The 17,301-nt window shown below is 44.1% G+C and overlaps 1 protein-coding gene across 1 annotated transcript in view; it reads right to left on the reverse strand.

Annotated features, from left to right (window-relative positions):
- The window catches only part of JAZF1 (JAZF zinc finger 1), a 350,047-nt gene that overhangs the window by 141,205 nt on the left and 191,541 nt on the right, over nt 1-17,301 (reverse strand). Inside the window, exon 2 of the mRNA XM_047831423.1 lies at nt 9,442-9,514. Coding sequence (XP_047687379.1) covers nt 9,442-9,514 — 73 coding nt within the window. The remainder of the gene's footprint in view (nt 1-9,441; nt 9,515-17,301) is intronic.

The raw sequence follows: 17,301 nt of genomic DNA on the forward strand, positions 1-17,301 counted from the left end.
ATAAACTATTAGGAATACATCAAAATAAAAAGCTTATGCACAGCAAAGGAAATCATCAGCAAAACTAAAACACAGCCTACTGAATGGGAAAAAATATTTGCCGAGGACATATCCGATAAAGGGTTATTATTCAAAATATATAAAGAACTTATAAAACTCAACACCCCAAAAACAAATAATCCAATTAAAAATAAGAAGACACAGGGGCGCCTGGGTGGCGCAGTCGGTTAAGCATCCGACTTCAGCCAGGTCACGATCTTGCGGTCCGTGAGTTTGAGCCCCGCATCAGGCTCTGGGCTGATGCCTCGGAGCCTGGAGCCTGTTTCCGATTCTGTGTCTCCCTCTCTCTCTGCCCCTCCCCCGTTCATGCTCTGTCTCTCTCTGTCCTAAAAATAAAAATAAAAAATAAAAAAAAAACGTTGAAAATAAAAATAAGAAGACACAAACAGACATTTCTCCAAAGACAACAAAGATGGCCAACAGACACATGATAAGACATTCAGCATCACTTATCAGGGAAATGCAAATCAAAACTACCATGAGATATCACACCTGTCAGACTGGCTAAAATCAAAAACACGAGAAACAGCAAGTATTGATGAGGATGTAGGAAAACTTGTGCACTTTTGGTGGGAATGCAAACTGGTGCCGCCAATTTCCATACTGTGGAAAACATAATGCAGGTTCCTCAAAAAATTTAAAATAGAATTATCACATGACCCAGTAATTCCACTACTGGCTATTTACCAAAAAATATGAAACACTAATTTGAAAAGATATATGCATCTCTATGTTTATTGCAGCATTTACAATAGCCAAGTGATGGAAACAGCCGAAGTGTGCGTCAATAGATGAATGGATACACACACACACACACACACACACACACACACACACACACACACACAGGAATATTACTCAGCCATGAAAAGAATGAAATCTTGCTATTTGCAAGAATGTGGATTGATCTAGAGGGTGTAATGCTAGGTGAAATAAGTCAGAGAAAGACAAATACTATATGATTTCAACATATATGGAATTTAAGAAACAAACAAAAAAAAGAGACAAATCAGAGGCCAGACTTTTAAATACAGAGCTCTGATGTTTACCAAAGGAGAGGAGGTGGGGGGATGGATTAAATGGCTTATGGGACTTAAGAGTACACTTATCACCATGAGCACAGAGTAATGCATGGAATTGTTGGATCAAGATATTGTACACCTGAACCTAATATTAACACTGTATGTTAACTATACTGAAACAATAAAAAAAAAAAGATCAGTCATAAATACTGATGGGTGGACACAAGAAAGACTAAAAGCATGGCCTAATGTGGAGTTGTATATGCATCCTGCTTTAAAACACTGATTGCCCTAAGAACAAACTGCAGACAACAAAGAAGTTAGTTATGCAAGGAGGCCCAGTGCCTAACAAGCAAATCATATCACCAAGTTCTGCCAAGACTCACCTCTCTCACCATGTGTTTTATGCCAGCAGTACAAGCTAATTCCGCTGAAGCGAGCCAAAATGTCATGTAAGGGCTCTTTCCAGCTTCCCAGTGTCCCTGGAGAGTACATGGTTTTTTGCAGAACACAATGAGCAAGCCAAATCAGGTTAGAGATATTACAAGGAAAATCTGGCAGGCAGCCATCTCGGCTTTGTTTCAACCGATGTTCGTAAAAAACAGGTTAAGAAAATGGTAGCACAATGTTTGGTGTTTGAGATCTAACAGCATGCAACATGTTTATGGCATGCATTAGCCCACAAACTTCAGTATGGGGCTGGGGCGCCCAGAACTTCAGATATGGTGGACCAAGGAGGGAAATACGAAAGCAGGTCTTATATTGTAATGAATACGGACTGCTCTCAGAAGACCACAAACAGGTGGTTTCATTAAAAAAACAAACAAACAAACGAACAAAATCCCTACTGCCTTTAGATTAAAAAAAAAAATCAAGTGCTTCAGTCTTGTTTGTATAAAATAGAAGGCCAGTGCACACTTGGCTAATTACAGCATTTTTTATGAGGGTATGACTGACTATAATCTGGCAAAAATGAGTCCAACCGAAACAGCCAGAATGATGGTTTGGGAGAATTAGGTGAGGTTTTGGAGTGGGAAGAAAAGTGGGAAAGAGGGAGAAAGCTTTCATTAAGCAGTTTATATTCTGGTAGGAGGATTTAAAAGAAGTATCCAGACTGATTTTATTTTTATTCAAAACAACCTTTTAGTGTATTTTTCCTTTGAGTTCTTAAACATATTTATAATGACTGCTTTCAGGTCTTTGTTTCCTAAAACTAACATGTGGGCCAAATCAAATGTTAGGGAGGGTCTGAACTGACTGCTTTTTTTCCATGCCTAAGATTTTTCTGTCCTTCGTGTCTAGTAATTTTTTATTGCATATTAGACATCGTGATAGCTGATTCATTCCTATGAAGACTACTGACTTGTGCTCTAGCAGGCAGTTCAATTTCAGGATGATTATGTTGAATTTATATAGGCCTAGATTTATATCTTCTCAGGGCCAATTTGTGCAAAGCCCAAAGTGTTTCCCTAAGAGCTTCTAACTTCTCAGGACCCATTTCCAAACAAGATCTTGGAGAGACTTGGTTTTAGGTATTGTTAGAGTGGCTCTAAAGCAGGCCACACCCCAGGACAAAGTCCTTATTTCTAATATCTCAGTTAAAAGAGTAGGATGTTAACCAGTCACTTCCATGCTGACTGGGCTAGAATGCCCTGCCTACTGGCACCATCTCACCTCTGGTCTCACGGTTTTATTCTCACCCATGTAGTTGCTGCTCTTTGCTAAGACTCAGTCTTACCCCAAATAACAGCATGTACAGCCCACTCTCAGCTATGGACTCAAGAAAGACCCTCATACAGACTTCTGTGGCCTCGTTCTCATCTCCAGTCCCCCTGTGCTACAGATTTCAGCAGCTTTAGTTGCCCCCAACACTGACGGACCTCTTTTCAGGACAGTGGGAATGTTATGCTGTGTTTATGTTCTAGCATACTCCACTGCATAAGGAAATTGTCCTCAGAATAAGCCAAACGACCAGAGAGCTTGTCTAATGTTTCCTCTCTCTCAGGGATCAGTCTTTACTACCAATTATCCAGAGCCTAAAAACCATGATCTCATAAATTTGTCCAGTTGTTTATGGCAGGAGAACTAGTGATAACCACCAGTGTATTTTCGTGCTGCATCCCATAGGAATGCTGAATAAAAGCACAGCATCCATTCTGATCATGTAGCCTTCTCAGTGCACATGGGTAGCAGAGGCTCCTGGTTTCTTACAGAAGGGTCCCCAAAGTTCCTGGACATTTATTCACTCTCTTTCACTTATACACATATTCACATGCATTCATTCACTCATTCCATAAACATCAGCAATCTATTATATGCCCGACACTATTCTGTGGATTGGGGACACAGTTGTGGGAGACAGAAAATGTCCCTGCCCTCATGGAGCTTATTTCCTGGTGGGAGTGGTTCTGGTCTCACTCCAAAGCAGTGCTTCCCCTCTGCAGTTGTTCCTCTAATTACTGACTTGATGGGTGACTTAGCATGAGAATATAAAAAAAATAATTAAAAAACCTATACTTACGTAACACTACATCCCAGGCAGAGATGCATGTGCTTCATATGCACGAATTAATACTCATAAGAAGAAAGTGTCATTAGAGAGGAGGAAACAGGGGCTGAGATTGTCAACCTGCTCACAAAGCTTATGAATAGTAGAGACAGGTCTCTATGTAGCCGGACTTGTCCCATTTTTTTAATTTTATTTTTAAGTAATCTCTGCATCCAACATGGGGCTTGAACTGAAAACCCGGAGATCAAGAGTCATATGCTCTACCAACTGAGCCAGCCAGACGCCCCACTCTACCCATACTTTTAGCCACTGCATTGCTCTCTTTCAAAGATGGAAGAGAATTATACTGGAGACAGGGGAAATAAAGTGATGGTTTCTAAGTAAGAAAATAAAAATTTTATCTTATTTTTTTAATGTTTATTTTTGAGAGAGAGAGAAAGTGGGGGAGGGGCAGAAAGAGGAGACAGAGAATCCCAAGTAGGCTCTGCACTGTCAGCTCAGAGCCTGATGCGGGGCTTGAACCCACGAACCATGAGATCATGACCGGAGCTGAAAGCAAGAGTTGGATGCTTAACCAACTGAACCACCCATGCACCCCAAAGTTTTATTTTAATAGAAGCCAACTAGGTGTTTGGGAAGGCTAGGAGAAGGAAAGGGATCACTGTTAAAAGAGGCACAAAAAATTTGATTGAGTTACCATAGAAGGGCACAATTTTATTTTCCTTTGTCCCAGTGGACCATGAGGAAAGAGAAAATAGCATTCTGTATTTTGAATCAGAAAACGAAAAGAAAGCTTTCCTGCATAAAAGCCTTCAGGGTTCCTTGGGGAAGTTGAAGATGTAAGTGAAAGTGATCTAACTGTAGCCACCTCCTGCTGGTATATGCAAAACTAGTCCCATCAGATGCTTCCAGAAAAAGTGCTCTGGGATCAGGTCCCTACAAACAATAGATCATCCCTCTTAGAGACTTAAAATGTATAGCAGCAAAGGAAGGAAAAGATTTGATAAATACAATGGTTTTCTTAGCTGCAGATTTAACTCAAAATTTACCAAACTTAATTGACCACAGAATTCTTTATGAGTAAATGAGGTGTGTGTGTGTGTGTGTGTGTGTGTGCGCGCGCGCGCGCGCACATGAGAGAGAGAGAGAGGCAGACAGACAGACGAAACGACACCTCAGAACTGCTGTTCTATGAAACCCATTTTAGAATTTGCTATTTAATAGCAAACACTAAGCTAAATAAAATTCCACTTTCAGAGGAGGTCAAACCTAACGATTGCTGTGCCCAGCCACGCAGGGAGCCTTACAAAGAGAATTTCAGTAGAGCTGTAGTTTAGGTGCAAGAAAATAAAAACTTTTATTAGGTAGTAAATGACAAGGATTGACTGCAAGAAGGTACCAATTTGCGCCTAGGCAGGATATCCCTTTACAGCATTCGCCAAAGTGATACACGTATTTTTAAACTTTGGAAACTTCATCTTCAGAAGAACGTTTTGTAGAAAAGATAACGCAACTAACAGCCACGGCCATGTAGGTTACCGCGTCTGTAAGTTAGCTCCGTTACCCATTCGGGGGAGTCACCAGTTACTAATAAGCTATCTTGTCACCTCAAGGGGCTACCTGAACTACATCACAAGAACTGGAAGGAAATCCCCAGGGGCAGCCCAGTGCTCCTCATCAGCCTTTTGCGGAGACTCACCCTGCAGTTCACCCACCACTTGCCTACTGGGGACATGCTGAGTGTTAGATGGTTTCCCCTAAAGTCACGAGCTCCGCCCTTTCTCTCCTCTGGAGATGGGAACGTGTTCCTCCCCTGCACAGCTGAGGCCTGCTATGCTAGGATGTGCCTAGCACCCTCGCTCACTTTCCCAGTAGTGAGGTACCATTTAGGCCTCCCTGGTGGACCTCGCTCCTAGCAGGCTTGGCTCCCGCTGTCTCCTAAGGTTTGATTTTATTAGGCTGCGACCCTCCGGTTATCTACAGCGTGGCAATTACTCTGATTCTTAGGTCTGTGTCCCCTCTTCCCGGCTGTCCAACCGTATTTTTCCAGCCTTAGCTTTCCAAATTCCCTCTGCTCTTCCAACAAATCAGCCGGTACAGTGATGAGGAACCCAGATTCTGGAGTCTGGCAGTGTAGGTTTGAACACAATACTCCCCTGCATACCACCTGGGGACCTACGACAAGCCACTTAACTTCTGTGTCACCACTTCTGCACCTGCACAGTGGAGATCATCACAGTACCTACTTCACGTGGTTACTGAGAAGACTCAAATAATGTAAAAAAACGCTCAGCATCGAGTTCCAAGCATAAGAAGTGTTACATTCGTTCCTTCGAGTACTATAGCTGCATTATTCTCTGATTCAAAATCTGTAGCTTTTCTTCTTGCCCTTTATACTTTCCAGGCATTTGCATGTTATACAGACTAAGTAATTAAATTTCCCATGCATGGACTTCTCGTTGATCCTCACACGACAAAATTGACGGAGCTTCGTGTCCTTAAAGCTCATATCCGGCTCCTCCCGCCCCCAAACTGTTCCCATAACCCTACTAATTCATTCAGTCTCTCTCATTCTTATTAAACCATTTACATTTTACAGTTTGCTCAGGTGTTATAACAGACCCGCTTTTCAAGGAATTCAAGATTCGTTCGACACGTTATGTTCAAGAGTAAAGATATTTGAAATAGGTGTAGTTACCTACAATTTAAAAAATCTTAAATTCTCTTTTAAAATTTTTTTTTCAACGTTTATTTATTTTTGGGACAGAGAGAGACAGAGCATGAACGGGGGAGGGGCAGAGAGAGAGGGAGACACAGAATCGGAAACAGGCTCCAGGCTCTGAGCCATCAGCCCAGAGCCCGACGCGGGGCTCGAACTCCCGGACCGCGAGATCGTGACCTGGCTGAAGTCGGACGCTTAACCGACTGCGCCACCCAGGCGCCCCTTAAATTCTCTTTTAATGTTTATTTATTTTTGAGACAGAGACAGAGCATGGGTGGGGGAGGAGCAGAGAGAGAGAGGGAGACAAAGAATCCGAAGCAGGCTCCAGGCTCTGAGCTGTCAGCACAGAGCATGACGCTGGGCTCGAACCCGCGAACCGTGAGATCATGACCTGAGCTGAAGTCGGACGCCTAACTGACTGAGCCACCCAGGCGCCCCTAAAGAAAAATTTTTTTTTAATAAAATAAGTATAAATAAAGGCTCCAGTTTCCACTCGGCTCTTTTCTTTTTATAATCCAAAAAGCTAGCTCCATTTTTAAGGACCCCAAACTCTGTAGATTTCAGTCTTTAGCAATGTTCTTGCCAAAGAAAGTTTCATCTCAATTTTGAGATGTTCAACCGTACATTAGAGTTGTATAAACAGGTATATGAGCAGAGATTTTTTTTTTGTCTTCGCTGCTCAGCAAAATTAGACTTTATTTTCCCCTGAGGTTTGAGGGAAAAAAAAATCTTCATTTGTTCAACTTTTTGTTTTTTTTCAATAGTGCTCTTTTCTGCAGTTTTCAGGATATTGCCGTCAAGCTTTCTTTCCAATTACCTAACCCTTGTGGCTCTCTTCTTGACTCTTGTACTGGCTTCAAGTGAATTTCAAGGTTTCCCTTCTATGCCTAAGGGCCCTAAGGCGCCTTTTAGCATATCTTTCCCTGGGGCCAGACTTGGCTTCCGCCTTGCAGCTATTCATTCATTGCTCAGCCCTCTCATTTACTAGGTGTTTATCTATCACCTACAAATACCCAGAGTGTCTATCAGGTGTTAAGTACCATGTTACAAATGTGGCACTGTGCACAAAGGGATCTCGAGGGAGAAAGGTGGTTAGTAACCTGGGCAACCGTCCATGCACAGTCCTTCTCTTAACCTAGAGATCACCAGCAAACCTATCAAGCCCCTTGTACGTCTACTCTGTGTCCTCTAGGGCAGGATATGGTGAATTCGGAGTTAAGAATCTCACGTTCACATCACTGTTTTTCCTATGCCAAGACTTTGGGATTCAGGCTTCTCCTACTGTCCAGTTTATGCTAAACTATCATACTTGACTCATTCTCTGGTGGTTTTTGGGTGTGGCCCTTGTCCCTATTGTCTTTTTTTGTAGTCCTAGGTCACACCTGGCAGAGTATTTCTTTGGTGAGTATGATGCCTCCGTAATGAGTAAATCGCTACAGCCTACATGTCTGACAACATGATGAATGACTGAATACAAAAAATTCATACATTCCAGGGGCGCCTGGGTGGCTCAGTTTGTTAAGCGTCTGACTTTGGCTCAGGTCATGATCTCATGGTTCGTGAGTTCGAGCCCCACGTCGGGCTCTGTGCTGACAGCTTGGAGCCTGGAGCACAATGCTTCAGATTCTGTGTCTCCCCGCCCCCCCCACCCCTGCCCTCTGCTCCTTCCCCACCCATGCTCTCTCGCTCTCAAAAATTAATAAACATTTAAAAAAAACCTTTTTTTAAATCTCACACATTCTTATTGGATTAAAGTTTGGTATTTATACCTGTATAAATGTAGGTAACTTATTTTACCTACAACAGTAGCCCCACTAATCCTATTCAATGTCACAGTCCATAAGCCTATAGATCCTACTGCCCAATACTAGTAGGCTACTTAACCTATGTTACATACACTTAATTCTAAAGTACAATTAAAGCCTTTAAGACCCATGTTAATCCTGGGAAACCAGTTTTCTGAGAAATTCAGACAAGCATATACACCTGTATTTGTATCTGGTGTGATTCTGAAGGTATTCTACTTAAAACATTTCAAAAATTATGGGCACTAAGAAACTGTAGATACTTTATCTCACTTCCAGGCAAGGCTGATAAGCAAGAAATCCAAAGGCAATATGCAAATAGATGTTTATGTTAATGAATCCTTTTAAACACCTGCTTTGTAAAAGAAAGTGGAACTGAGTACACGCAACTCTAACTCAAAGAAAGCTCTCTGAAGATTTAAGTAAGTTTTCCCCCCAAAATGCGTCGAAGTGAAACAACACCGATCATTCATTCCCCATTTTCTACTCCAGACCCTGAACCTCAGCTCTGGAACCTAGAGACTGAAACCACTCTTCGCCTCATATTAAAAAAAAAAAAGCGGGGGGGGCAGTTGACAGAAATGCATGCACTGAATTACGAGCAGAGTATCTCATTCTCATTAAAAACCAGTTTTGCTTTTATGTTGCCTTTTTCTCTTTGGGGATGTGTGTTTTCTTAACACGAGTTGATTTTAGGTTGTCTCCAGAAATCACGGTCTCCTTAATCACTTACGTTGGCTGAAAACACCAGGTCCTCCGCCAGTCAGACTCGTATCAACTTCTAAGTGTTCTCTAAAGTCATGCTCACACGGTCAGTTTCAGGAAAAACTCCTGTTACTCCACACAGATGGGGGTCGCTTGTTGAGAATGTTTTTACTACAAAGGAGCTGCTACTAAATAACTTTCGGATATTAAATTATTTCAGTTTGTTATATGCAGATATATTCTGATATTCCAACAATGTTCTGAATTCATAAAGTACCCCTTCACCTGAGGGTTTAAAAGGTTCACTCAAACATAAATCCATTAATCTCCCAAACTGCCCTATGAAGTCAAAAGAGCATAGTCTAAGTCTGCATACAAAATACTTCCAGAATGAGCTTATAAATCAGTCATGTTTTCAGCCATATGCACAGAGAACTACAATCCTACATCTTTGCAACAGAGAAACAAGAAAACGCTGCATAGAGGTTGATGTGAAATAATCTCCAGTAAATATGTGAAGACTGGGAGAAAGCAATTTTTTCTACCGCTAAAAAGATGCATTTAAAAAATAAACATGTGGTAGATACGAGGTTGCTATAAATTCTGAAAACGGCTTACCTATTAATGTAACTGAGGGCAACATAGGTTGGCTGCTGTAATTCTTGTTTTTCTAAAACACGTGGATCTGTATCTGTAACAAAAACACATTTACGATTTTTCAGCTTTTGCATTAGAATATACGAGGGTACCTAACGCAAAGTAATCGAGGTTAAACAGAGAGAAAGATTTAACATACCTCGTTTTAAAGAAAACCCAGACAGCAAAGCACAATCATTTGTCCTTTCATTCATAAATAACAAGATATTACATTACTTTTCAAGGGAATTCCAAACATCAACAGTGATAAAATGTCCATCTGTCACACAAACTCTTGCACAATCCCCCTCATAAATATTGGTTTTCACTGCTTACAGTTACAATGTTGGCATGGTTTGGGGAGGGTAATCGGCCTAAGAAAGAAAGTCTCTGTTAATTATGCTCACTTGAATGCTGGAACAAATTAGTTGCCATTGGAAAGCTCCATCAATTTGAAAATCGACTGAGTATTGTTCTTGTTCACTGAACACTTTTCTGGGTTTGGATTCACATTCTGGAGGGTAGCTCTTGTCCTTTTTAATTATATAATGAGTTTATTATAACCTTTTCTAGACTCTCAATCAGGAATGCTCACGCTGGCTCAGAATCCACAAATCCCACATTCATCAGAGGGGCTTTTCCCCCCCGAAGAGAGAATTCAACACCATAGCAACCTTCTTTAATGGTGCTTCTCCAACATGGCACGCACAAAAAGCGCACTTTTCACAACCAGAAGCGTATTCTCCAGCTTCTCACGTCGAACAAAGACTGCGCTCAACGCAGGCAAAGGCGACGTTTGTATGGGGAGACTATAAAAGGGGGAAAACTGAACACGGCTTATTTTCCACGAAAAAAAGGTCCAGGCATTTCACACAGATTTCTTTTTCATTATAACCTCATTTAAAGCCATCTCGTTATTAGAACTCTTCCAGCTGCACTTGGGCAATAACACCTTCTTTGATGTAATGACAGATGTTGTTTCAAGCACCTTTGTACAGGAAGTGTTTATTGCACGTGGTAGATGTAAGATACACGCACTAACCCCAAAGCACATTAACAGGTGACGGGGGTGGGGGTGCAGACGTGGTGGCATAGAGCACGGGTGGCAAAAATGATAGCATAACAATCCACTTCCAACGCTTTTTGACTCCCAGGCTCGCACTGGGAAGTGGTGGCAATTTTATTCTTGGTGCCAAAGTGAAGAACCGCATGTTCACTGCATTGCCAAGAATTTCAGACACATACTACTCTGAACTCCCGCTTCCTGGGTCTTTGCCACTGCAGGTCCTCGAAGCCCAATTCTGAAACAAGAGACAAAGCTTCTCTGAATGGCTCCATCAAGTCGGGTCTCCGGGTTTTGGCAGCACGAGTGAGAACAGATCAATAACTCGGCATTTCCTCTCCCTCCCACAATGGTTACATATGCAACTGAAGCTGGTTGCAGATCACTGCACCCGCCGATATGACCCACGGATCTCTAAATACCGGCAACCACTCTTCAAGGGAAGCTCAGTGTTCAAATACAACCTCTCCTCACACTCATCCAAGTTGGCTGTGACCCCCAAAGCATAGCTGTGTTTCTGAGAAATGCTCTGGGCACTTCACCTGTGTTCACTAGAGAGGAGTCAGTAGAACAATGCTCACCAGGGTGTTTTATCCCCCAGAACAGTCCATTGGAATGCTGGGCAGGCTATGTGTGCAAATGGTGAGTGACAGACCAATCCTGCAAGGTCTCTGCAGGTGCTTAACGAGGTTAAGAAGCAAGAGATTGGAAACAAAAACCACGAAAATCAAGAGGAAGATAAGAAAGAACAAGGCAATGATTGCAAATGTCTGGGTGGAAAATCTCCCAAACGCTCGCAAAACGGTTTGACCTCACTTGGAGCGCCTGATGACAGAGGTGTTGAGATTTTGAGACGCGGGCCAGAACTTGATTCACTAAAACCCATTCCTTCAGAGTCATCTGGTGCCGGATTTCATAAGGTGTATCGTTTTGAAAGAGAAGAGTGCCATTCTAAAATGTGTGTGTTTTTTTTTAATTAATGTTTATTTTTGAGAGAGAGAGAGAGAGAGAGAGAGAGAGCGCACACACACACAAGCAGGGGAGGGGCAGAGAGAGAGGGAGACACAGAATCCGAAGCAGGCTCCAAGCTGTCAGCACAGAGCCCGACGCGGGGCTCGAACCCAGAAACCATGAGATCATGACCTGAGCTGAAGTCAGACGCTCACCGACTGAGGCACCCAGGCGCCCTAAAATGTGTGTTGAAAGGGGAAAAGAGTTAGGAGGCCAATGAACCTTTTTGTATCTTCCACTGTTGCCTTCATTCTTGTTAACGGACATTTGGTCTGTTTTCTCCCAAACCATCCTCCGGAGCGTTCCTTTGTTTCCAAGTTATAAAAGTTCTAAACTGTTTTAAACATGGCTCCTCTCTAAGCCACCTTGGCTTTCACTTTTCTTCTCCTAGCGTGTGAGCAAGTATACACACAAACATACAGTTATAGCCTTCTTTTCCTTGTCACGTGCTGATGCCTCTTTGGAGAAGGCGAAGAAACACCTTATATAAAATCCTTCCGTTCCCTGATGCTGAAATGAATGGTGTTGGCCACTGACAACACGAATTTCACCTTATAATCTTTCACAGAGAATCAAGAATGTTTGCATGCCAGTTGCAAAGCAAGGTTTTGAAATACCGTTTTCTTAACGGTGTTTCACTACCTTCCATAACCTCTGCTAGGCTTAATGCTCACATACCCTCAAATTACCTAGTGGCGAAATGGACTTCCAGAAGCTTCCGAACGCCACCGTCTTCCATGACAAAAAGACCATCTGGAAGCACCTCAGGCAGGATTCCCTTTTTCTAGGAGGCAGACTCTGGTTAATTGACAAGAAAGCAGACCGTCCAGACAGACATCTACCAGGCTTAACCACATCTTTTTCAGATTAGATGTTTCCTTGGGCAAGCTTTGGAACATTCATTAAAGCTTCGCGTTCTAAAAAATGAAATGAGGCGCTTGGTGCCCAGAAATCAGGAAGAGGCCTACAAGAGTGCTACTGGAGGAACAGGATCAGCTGCTGGTCGCAAATCAACCTCAGCTCCGTCCCTCGCTTCCTGGCTGGCTGGTGCGCCGTGATCGTGACTCACCGTTTTATGGATTTAATTACGCCGTTGAGCCCTTCACATTCAGTAAAAGTAGAATAGTTGCCTTTATTATTTCTCTCTCCCTGGCAGAAACGTAACCGCCTGCTGCTGGAAACTCTCTACAGGAAAGGATTAGAGCAAAAAGAGACGAGGATTGTCACACGGGATGACGACGCGCTCCTCGGGGACACGGACCGTCCATTGTCAGAAGGGGCTGGAGAGAGCAATGCTATCCACTGGATAGGACTGAAGGCAATAAAAAGAACTTCCCTATTCCGTGTGCCACGCCACTGAGAACTTTTTTGCACATAAGCTGCTGCAGGAAGAAATGGGATATGAATGGCAATGGCTGTAGCCCACAGTCGCCCAGATAGTTCGCTGGCTTGTTTGTTTATGGCGCCAATAAAAACCTGAAACTGGAACATCGGCTACCATGGCCCAGAGATATAATCCACCTCGGTAAACGGGCTGTGGGATCGAGGCACTTGATTTTTTTCTTTTCCTCCCCCTGCCGCTGCCCCCCCCCCCCCCCCCCCCCAGCCGCAGGATGGTCCACAAGCCAGCAACTGGCAGGAAGGCAAGCGTGTTCTATAATGTGGCTGTCTACGGCCACAGACGACAACACTCTACCACTTTTCTGGCGCTAAGCAGTGACAAGAAGAGAAACCCAAATGTTTTCAGCAGGGCAGCCAAGAAAAAGCACGGAGGGATTCTGCTTTTCTGCCTCATACCACCCCCTGATGCCCGCTGACTGATGGCTAAGAGAAATCGAACGTACAGGTTTATAAATACCCAAGTGATAAAAACCTATCCGCCTCCTTCAGCTTCGTGGAACGTGGCATCTTCTAAAATAGACGGCAATGTGCCTCTTCCAGGGTTCCTACCTCGGGCTAGTAGTTTGAACGCTCAGGGGTACGGGAAGGACTACGCACAAAGTGGAAGATTTCTGTAGCTCGTTAGGGTCATAGTGACTCCTGGCTTTATAGATTCAATTCAATGGCCGAAGGGCTCAAGGTCACGGCACTAGCTCCCACTACGTCTCAAGTGGCGAGGAAAATGGCGAGGCAGATGGCAGAAATAAGGAAAAGGACAGCATTCAGACCCTTCTCAATAGAAAGCGGAATTAGAACACGACGAAGGAGGGGCGCCTGGGGGGCTCAGTCGGTTAAGCGGCCGACTTTGCCTCAGGTCGTGATCTCGCGGGTCCGTGAGTTCGAGCCCCGCGTCGGGCTCTGTGCTGACAGCTCGGAGCCTGGAGCCTGTTTCAGATTCTGTGTCTCCCTCTCTCTGACCCTCCCCTGTTCATGCTCTGTCTCTCCCTGTCTCAAAAATAAATAAAACATTAAAAAAAAAATTAAAAAAAAAAAACACGACGAAGGAAAGGCCGTGGTGGTCAATCAGTATGACTCATGCTCATCGGCCCCGCTGTCTCTGGAGTGGGGGACCAGTGGCAACCGAGTGGATTTGTGGCCTATGTGGGGACTTTTATAGCACTATCTTCAAGCCAAAATAAAGCCATCGAGGTCGTTTGTTGGGTTAACGGAGGCTTAATTAATAAGCTCACGGGCCTTGGCTATGCCTTAGCTAGCATACTGTTAGGATTTTTATAGGCCTGAATTACTTACAAATTCGAGAAAGTGAGGAACCAGCGGTCCTACCTCTCCCCAAGACTGACGAGGCCTCGATCAGCAATGAGCTGTTTCCAGGCTGAGAGGGGCACCAGTGAGCCGAAGAGGCAGTATCATGCCCCCCTGAGAGGGCCCCCTTCACATTTGGCGTCCTCCCCAAACCAGGATCTTGTCCAAGAGTCTATAGTAAGAGTGGGAGGCTGAGAGGACGTGGGTGTGGAAGCAGTGAGGGACTAGCAGCGCTTAAGACCCTGGAGACGCATAGGCCCACGCAGTCAGACGCAGGATTCAGAAGATCCGGGCTGGGTCCACCACTTTTCTTTGGGCTCCCTCAGTCATAATTAATGGGCGTAGCCTGTGCTCCCTCTTCCCCTAACAGCTGAACTCCTAAAAGACCACGGAGTGTTAGTTTATTCAGTGTGGCCTTCCCCCACACCCCTGGCTGCAATTCCCTGATTAAATGCTCCCCCCTGCAGTTAAGCCCATGGTCAGTGAGCCTCATCCATGTCTCCCTCCAGAGCCTCTTATCAGCTTTTTATTGCCTCGGTCTTAGATATGAGCCAAGAATAGTCAAGGAATGGCCATTGGACATTTGGGTGAAAGTCACGAAGATGAATGGGAGATACCAAACCAAACAGTAGCGGGGGTGGGGAGATATGGAGACAGGAGCAAGGGCAAGACTTGGGAGGTCATGTGACATACCTACTCGCACAGACCCAGTTAATGGCAGGGCAAGGACCAGAAGACCTACACGCTGAGTCCCATTAGGCGGGTATTCTGACCATCAAAAATGCCACTCCTCCTCGGAAGTCAACGCATTGCTACTGCCCAGTTGTAACACTGGACTCCAGGCAGACCATCCTTCTAGCTTTCTCAAAAGCCCAGCACAGTTCTATTTTAACGTTCACACCACTTTCCGCACCGATTTTGATGAACCAACAATTTACAAAGACCAACTTTTAATTCACGGCTCGTTTACTTCAGCTGCTGAAATAAATATTGCTTTCTTGTTGGAAATGGTCCTTTCAAAAAAACCAAACACACACACACACACACACACACACACACACACACACACACACACAAACAACCCTACAATGCACATAACCAGCCTTTGAATGGATCAACTTTTCCTCAGTTTGTAGACACGTCATTTGAAACTTTTCCTAAGCCATAGTTTCCATTACAGGGCAGTCAGTGGAAATTACAGTGAGATTCTTGCCTTCCTAAATTCAATGTGAAATCCAGATGCAGTTAAGTGTTGCTGTAAACTTTATGAGTGAAATATCTGAAAGTCAGGGCCGCTGTGCAGCACAGTAATACCATCTATTAAAAAAAGCATTCATGTACACGTTTGTAGCTGGAGTTTTCCTCTCCAAGTGAGTGGGTAAACATTATTCATCCAAGAACCACTGAGACAATGCTCTAGAAGGCTGATTCATAAACAAACGTGGCGTGTTGCAGCCCTCCCAGCTCCTGGCATGGCCAGAGGGTTCAGGTTATTAGAAATAGTCCTGACTGGGATGCTTTCTAACTCTTTATCAACACAACAAACTCCTAATGTCATTGAAGACTGCTTGAGAGTCAGAGCTATTTTTCCCTAAGTATGAGACATGTAGGCCTTATATCTATGACACTATCATTCCGTACTCTTTGACGGCGACAGAGGGTTATCTATCTACCCAAGCTTTCACCTTGTTACCTGTGACAAGAGGGCCTGCCGGAGACCATCATGGCTGTCGCGTATGCCTGTGAAGTACACAACCTATACTTCTGTACCCAGCAGCCCCGGAGACTAAGGTGCTGGGATTACACAATAGAATTCTTTCAAGCGGGAGTAAGGCCAAAACTGAGCACCGTGCATGTGTGCATGCACACATAAAGATACAGGCCTACTTTCCCCAGAAATGAGCCTGATGTTGGATCCAAGTAGTATGCTACACAAAAGACCATCAAGGAGCATCTATGTCACTCCTGGACAATGGAAGAGCCTTTATATAAGCAGGTATCTCCAAGAGAAGACAGCTGCTGATGGGTAAGGCTAGGTGACACAAGAAAAAGCAGGGAGAATGAGGCTCTGAAGTCCTGGCTTCGGGGCTGGGAGGGAACTCTCTGTTTATGGAAAGACCCCTCCATTCCCTTTGTTTAAAATTATTTGCCAAAGGAGACCCTACCCATTCTCCAAGGCGTCGGCCTATATACGACCTCTACCATTGGTTGCACTAGACGTATGTGTAAATCTGCTTAACTTCCCATCAAAACGGACGCTCCCCTTAGCGGACCAGACCTTAGAGGCCACACATCCTAAGCCCACTGCTCTGTAAATAATCACTGTTCGTTATGATGTACGCTGAACACATAAACGCATGCCTTGGACATGCAGAAGACAAAAGACACAAATAGAAGCACCCAGCTCAGACAGTTCGACCAGTAGAGTCAGACGGGAGAGGAACAGAGAGCCACGCATAAACGCCTGTGCCAGTATATACAGATAACGTGAAAACTGTACCTACAATATTCAGAGGGCCCCAAAGGGATGCAAAGTTAGAACAGTGCAGATAGGGCTGATGTGGGAAGGGCTCACTTATGAATGGCCTTGGGTTTTGAGGGGAGGGAGTCATTCATGGGTAAGGTTAGGGGAGCTATAAAATTGGCACGGAGTTTGAAGCAGAAGACACAGGCAAGAAGTCTATGGGTACTATGGAAAGGCAGCGGGGCTGAAGAGCCATATTCATTGGTTATAGGACATTTACGGAGAGATTCTGGAACAGGGGTTCTGTCCACCACAGGGATGTTTGGTAATGTCTCCCCTGGAGACAAGGGGGTCAGGGTGGGGGGCGCTACTGATATCTAGTGGGTGGAAGCCAAGGATGCTCCTTAAACATCCTACAATGCGCACCATAGGACAACACCCCCCTTTTCTCCCTCCCCCCAACGAAGAATTATCTGGCCTAAAATGTCAATAGTGTCAATGCCGAGAACCACACGGATATTATAAGAAATGGAATGGTTGCCCCTCTGTTCCCTGTGGATGATAATTTCTGTTGTCTGAATCAGGAGGCCAGAAGGCTATT

Source organism: Prionailurus viverrinus, chromosome A2, assembly GCF_022837055.1.
Source record: "Prionailurus viverrinus isolate Anna chromosome A2, UM_Priviv_1.0, whole genome shotgun sequence".
In the NCBI taxonomy this organism is placed as follows: Eukaryota; Metazoa; Chordata; class Mammalia; order Carnivora; family Felidae; genus Prionailurus; species Prionailurus viverrinus.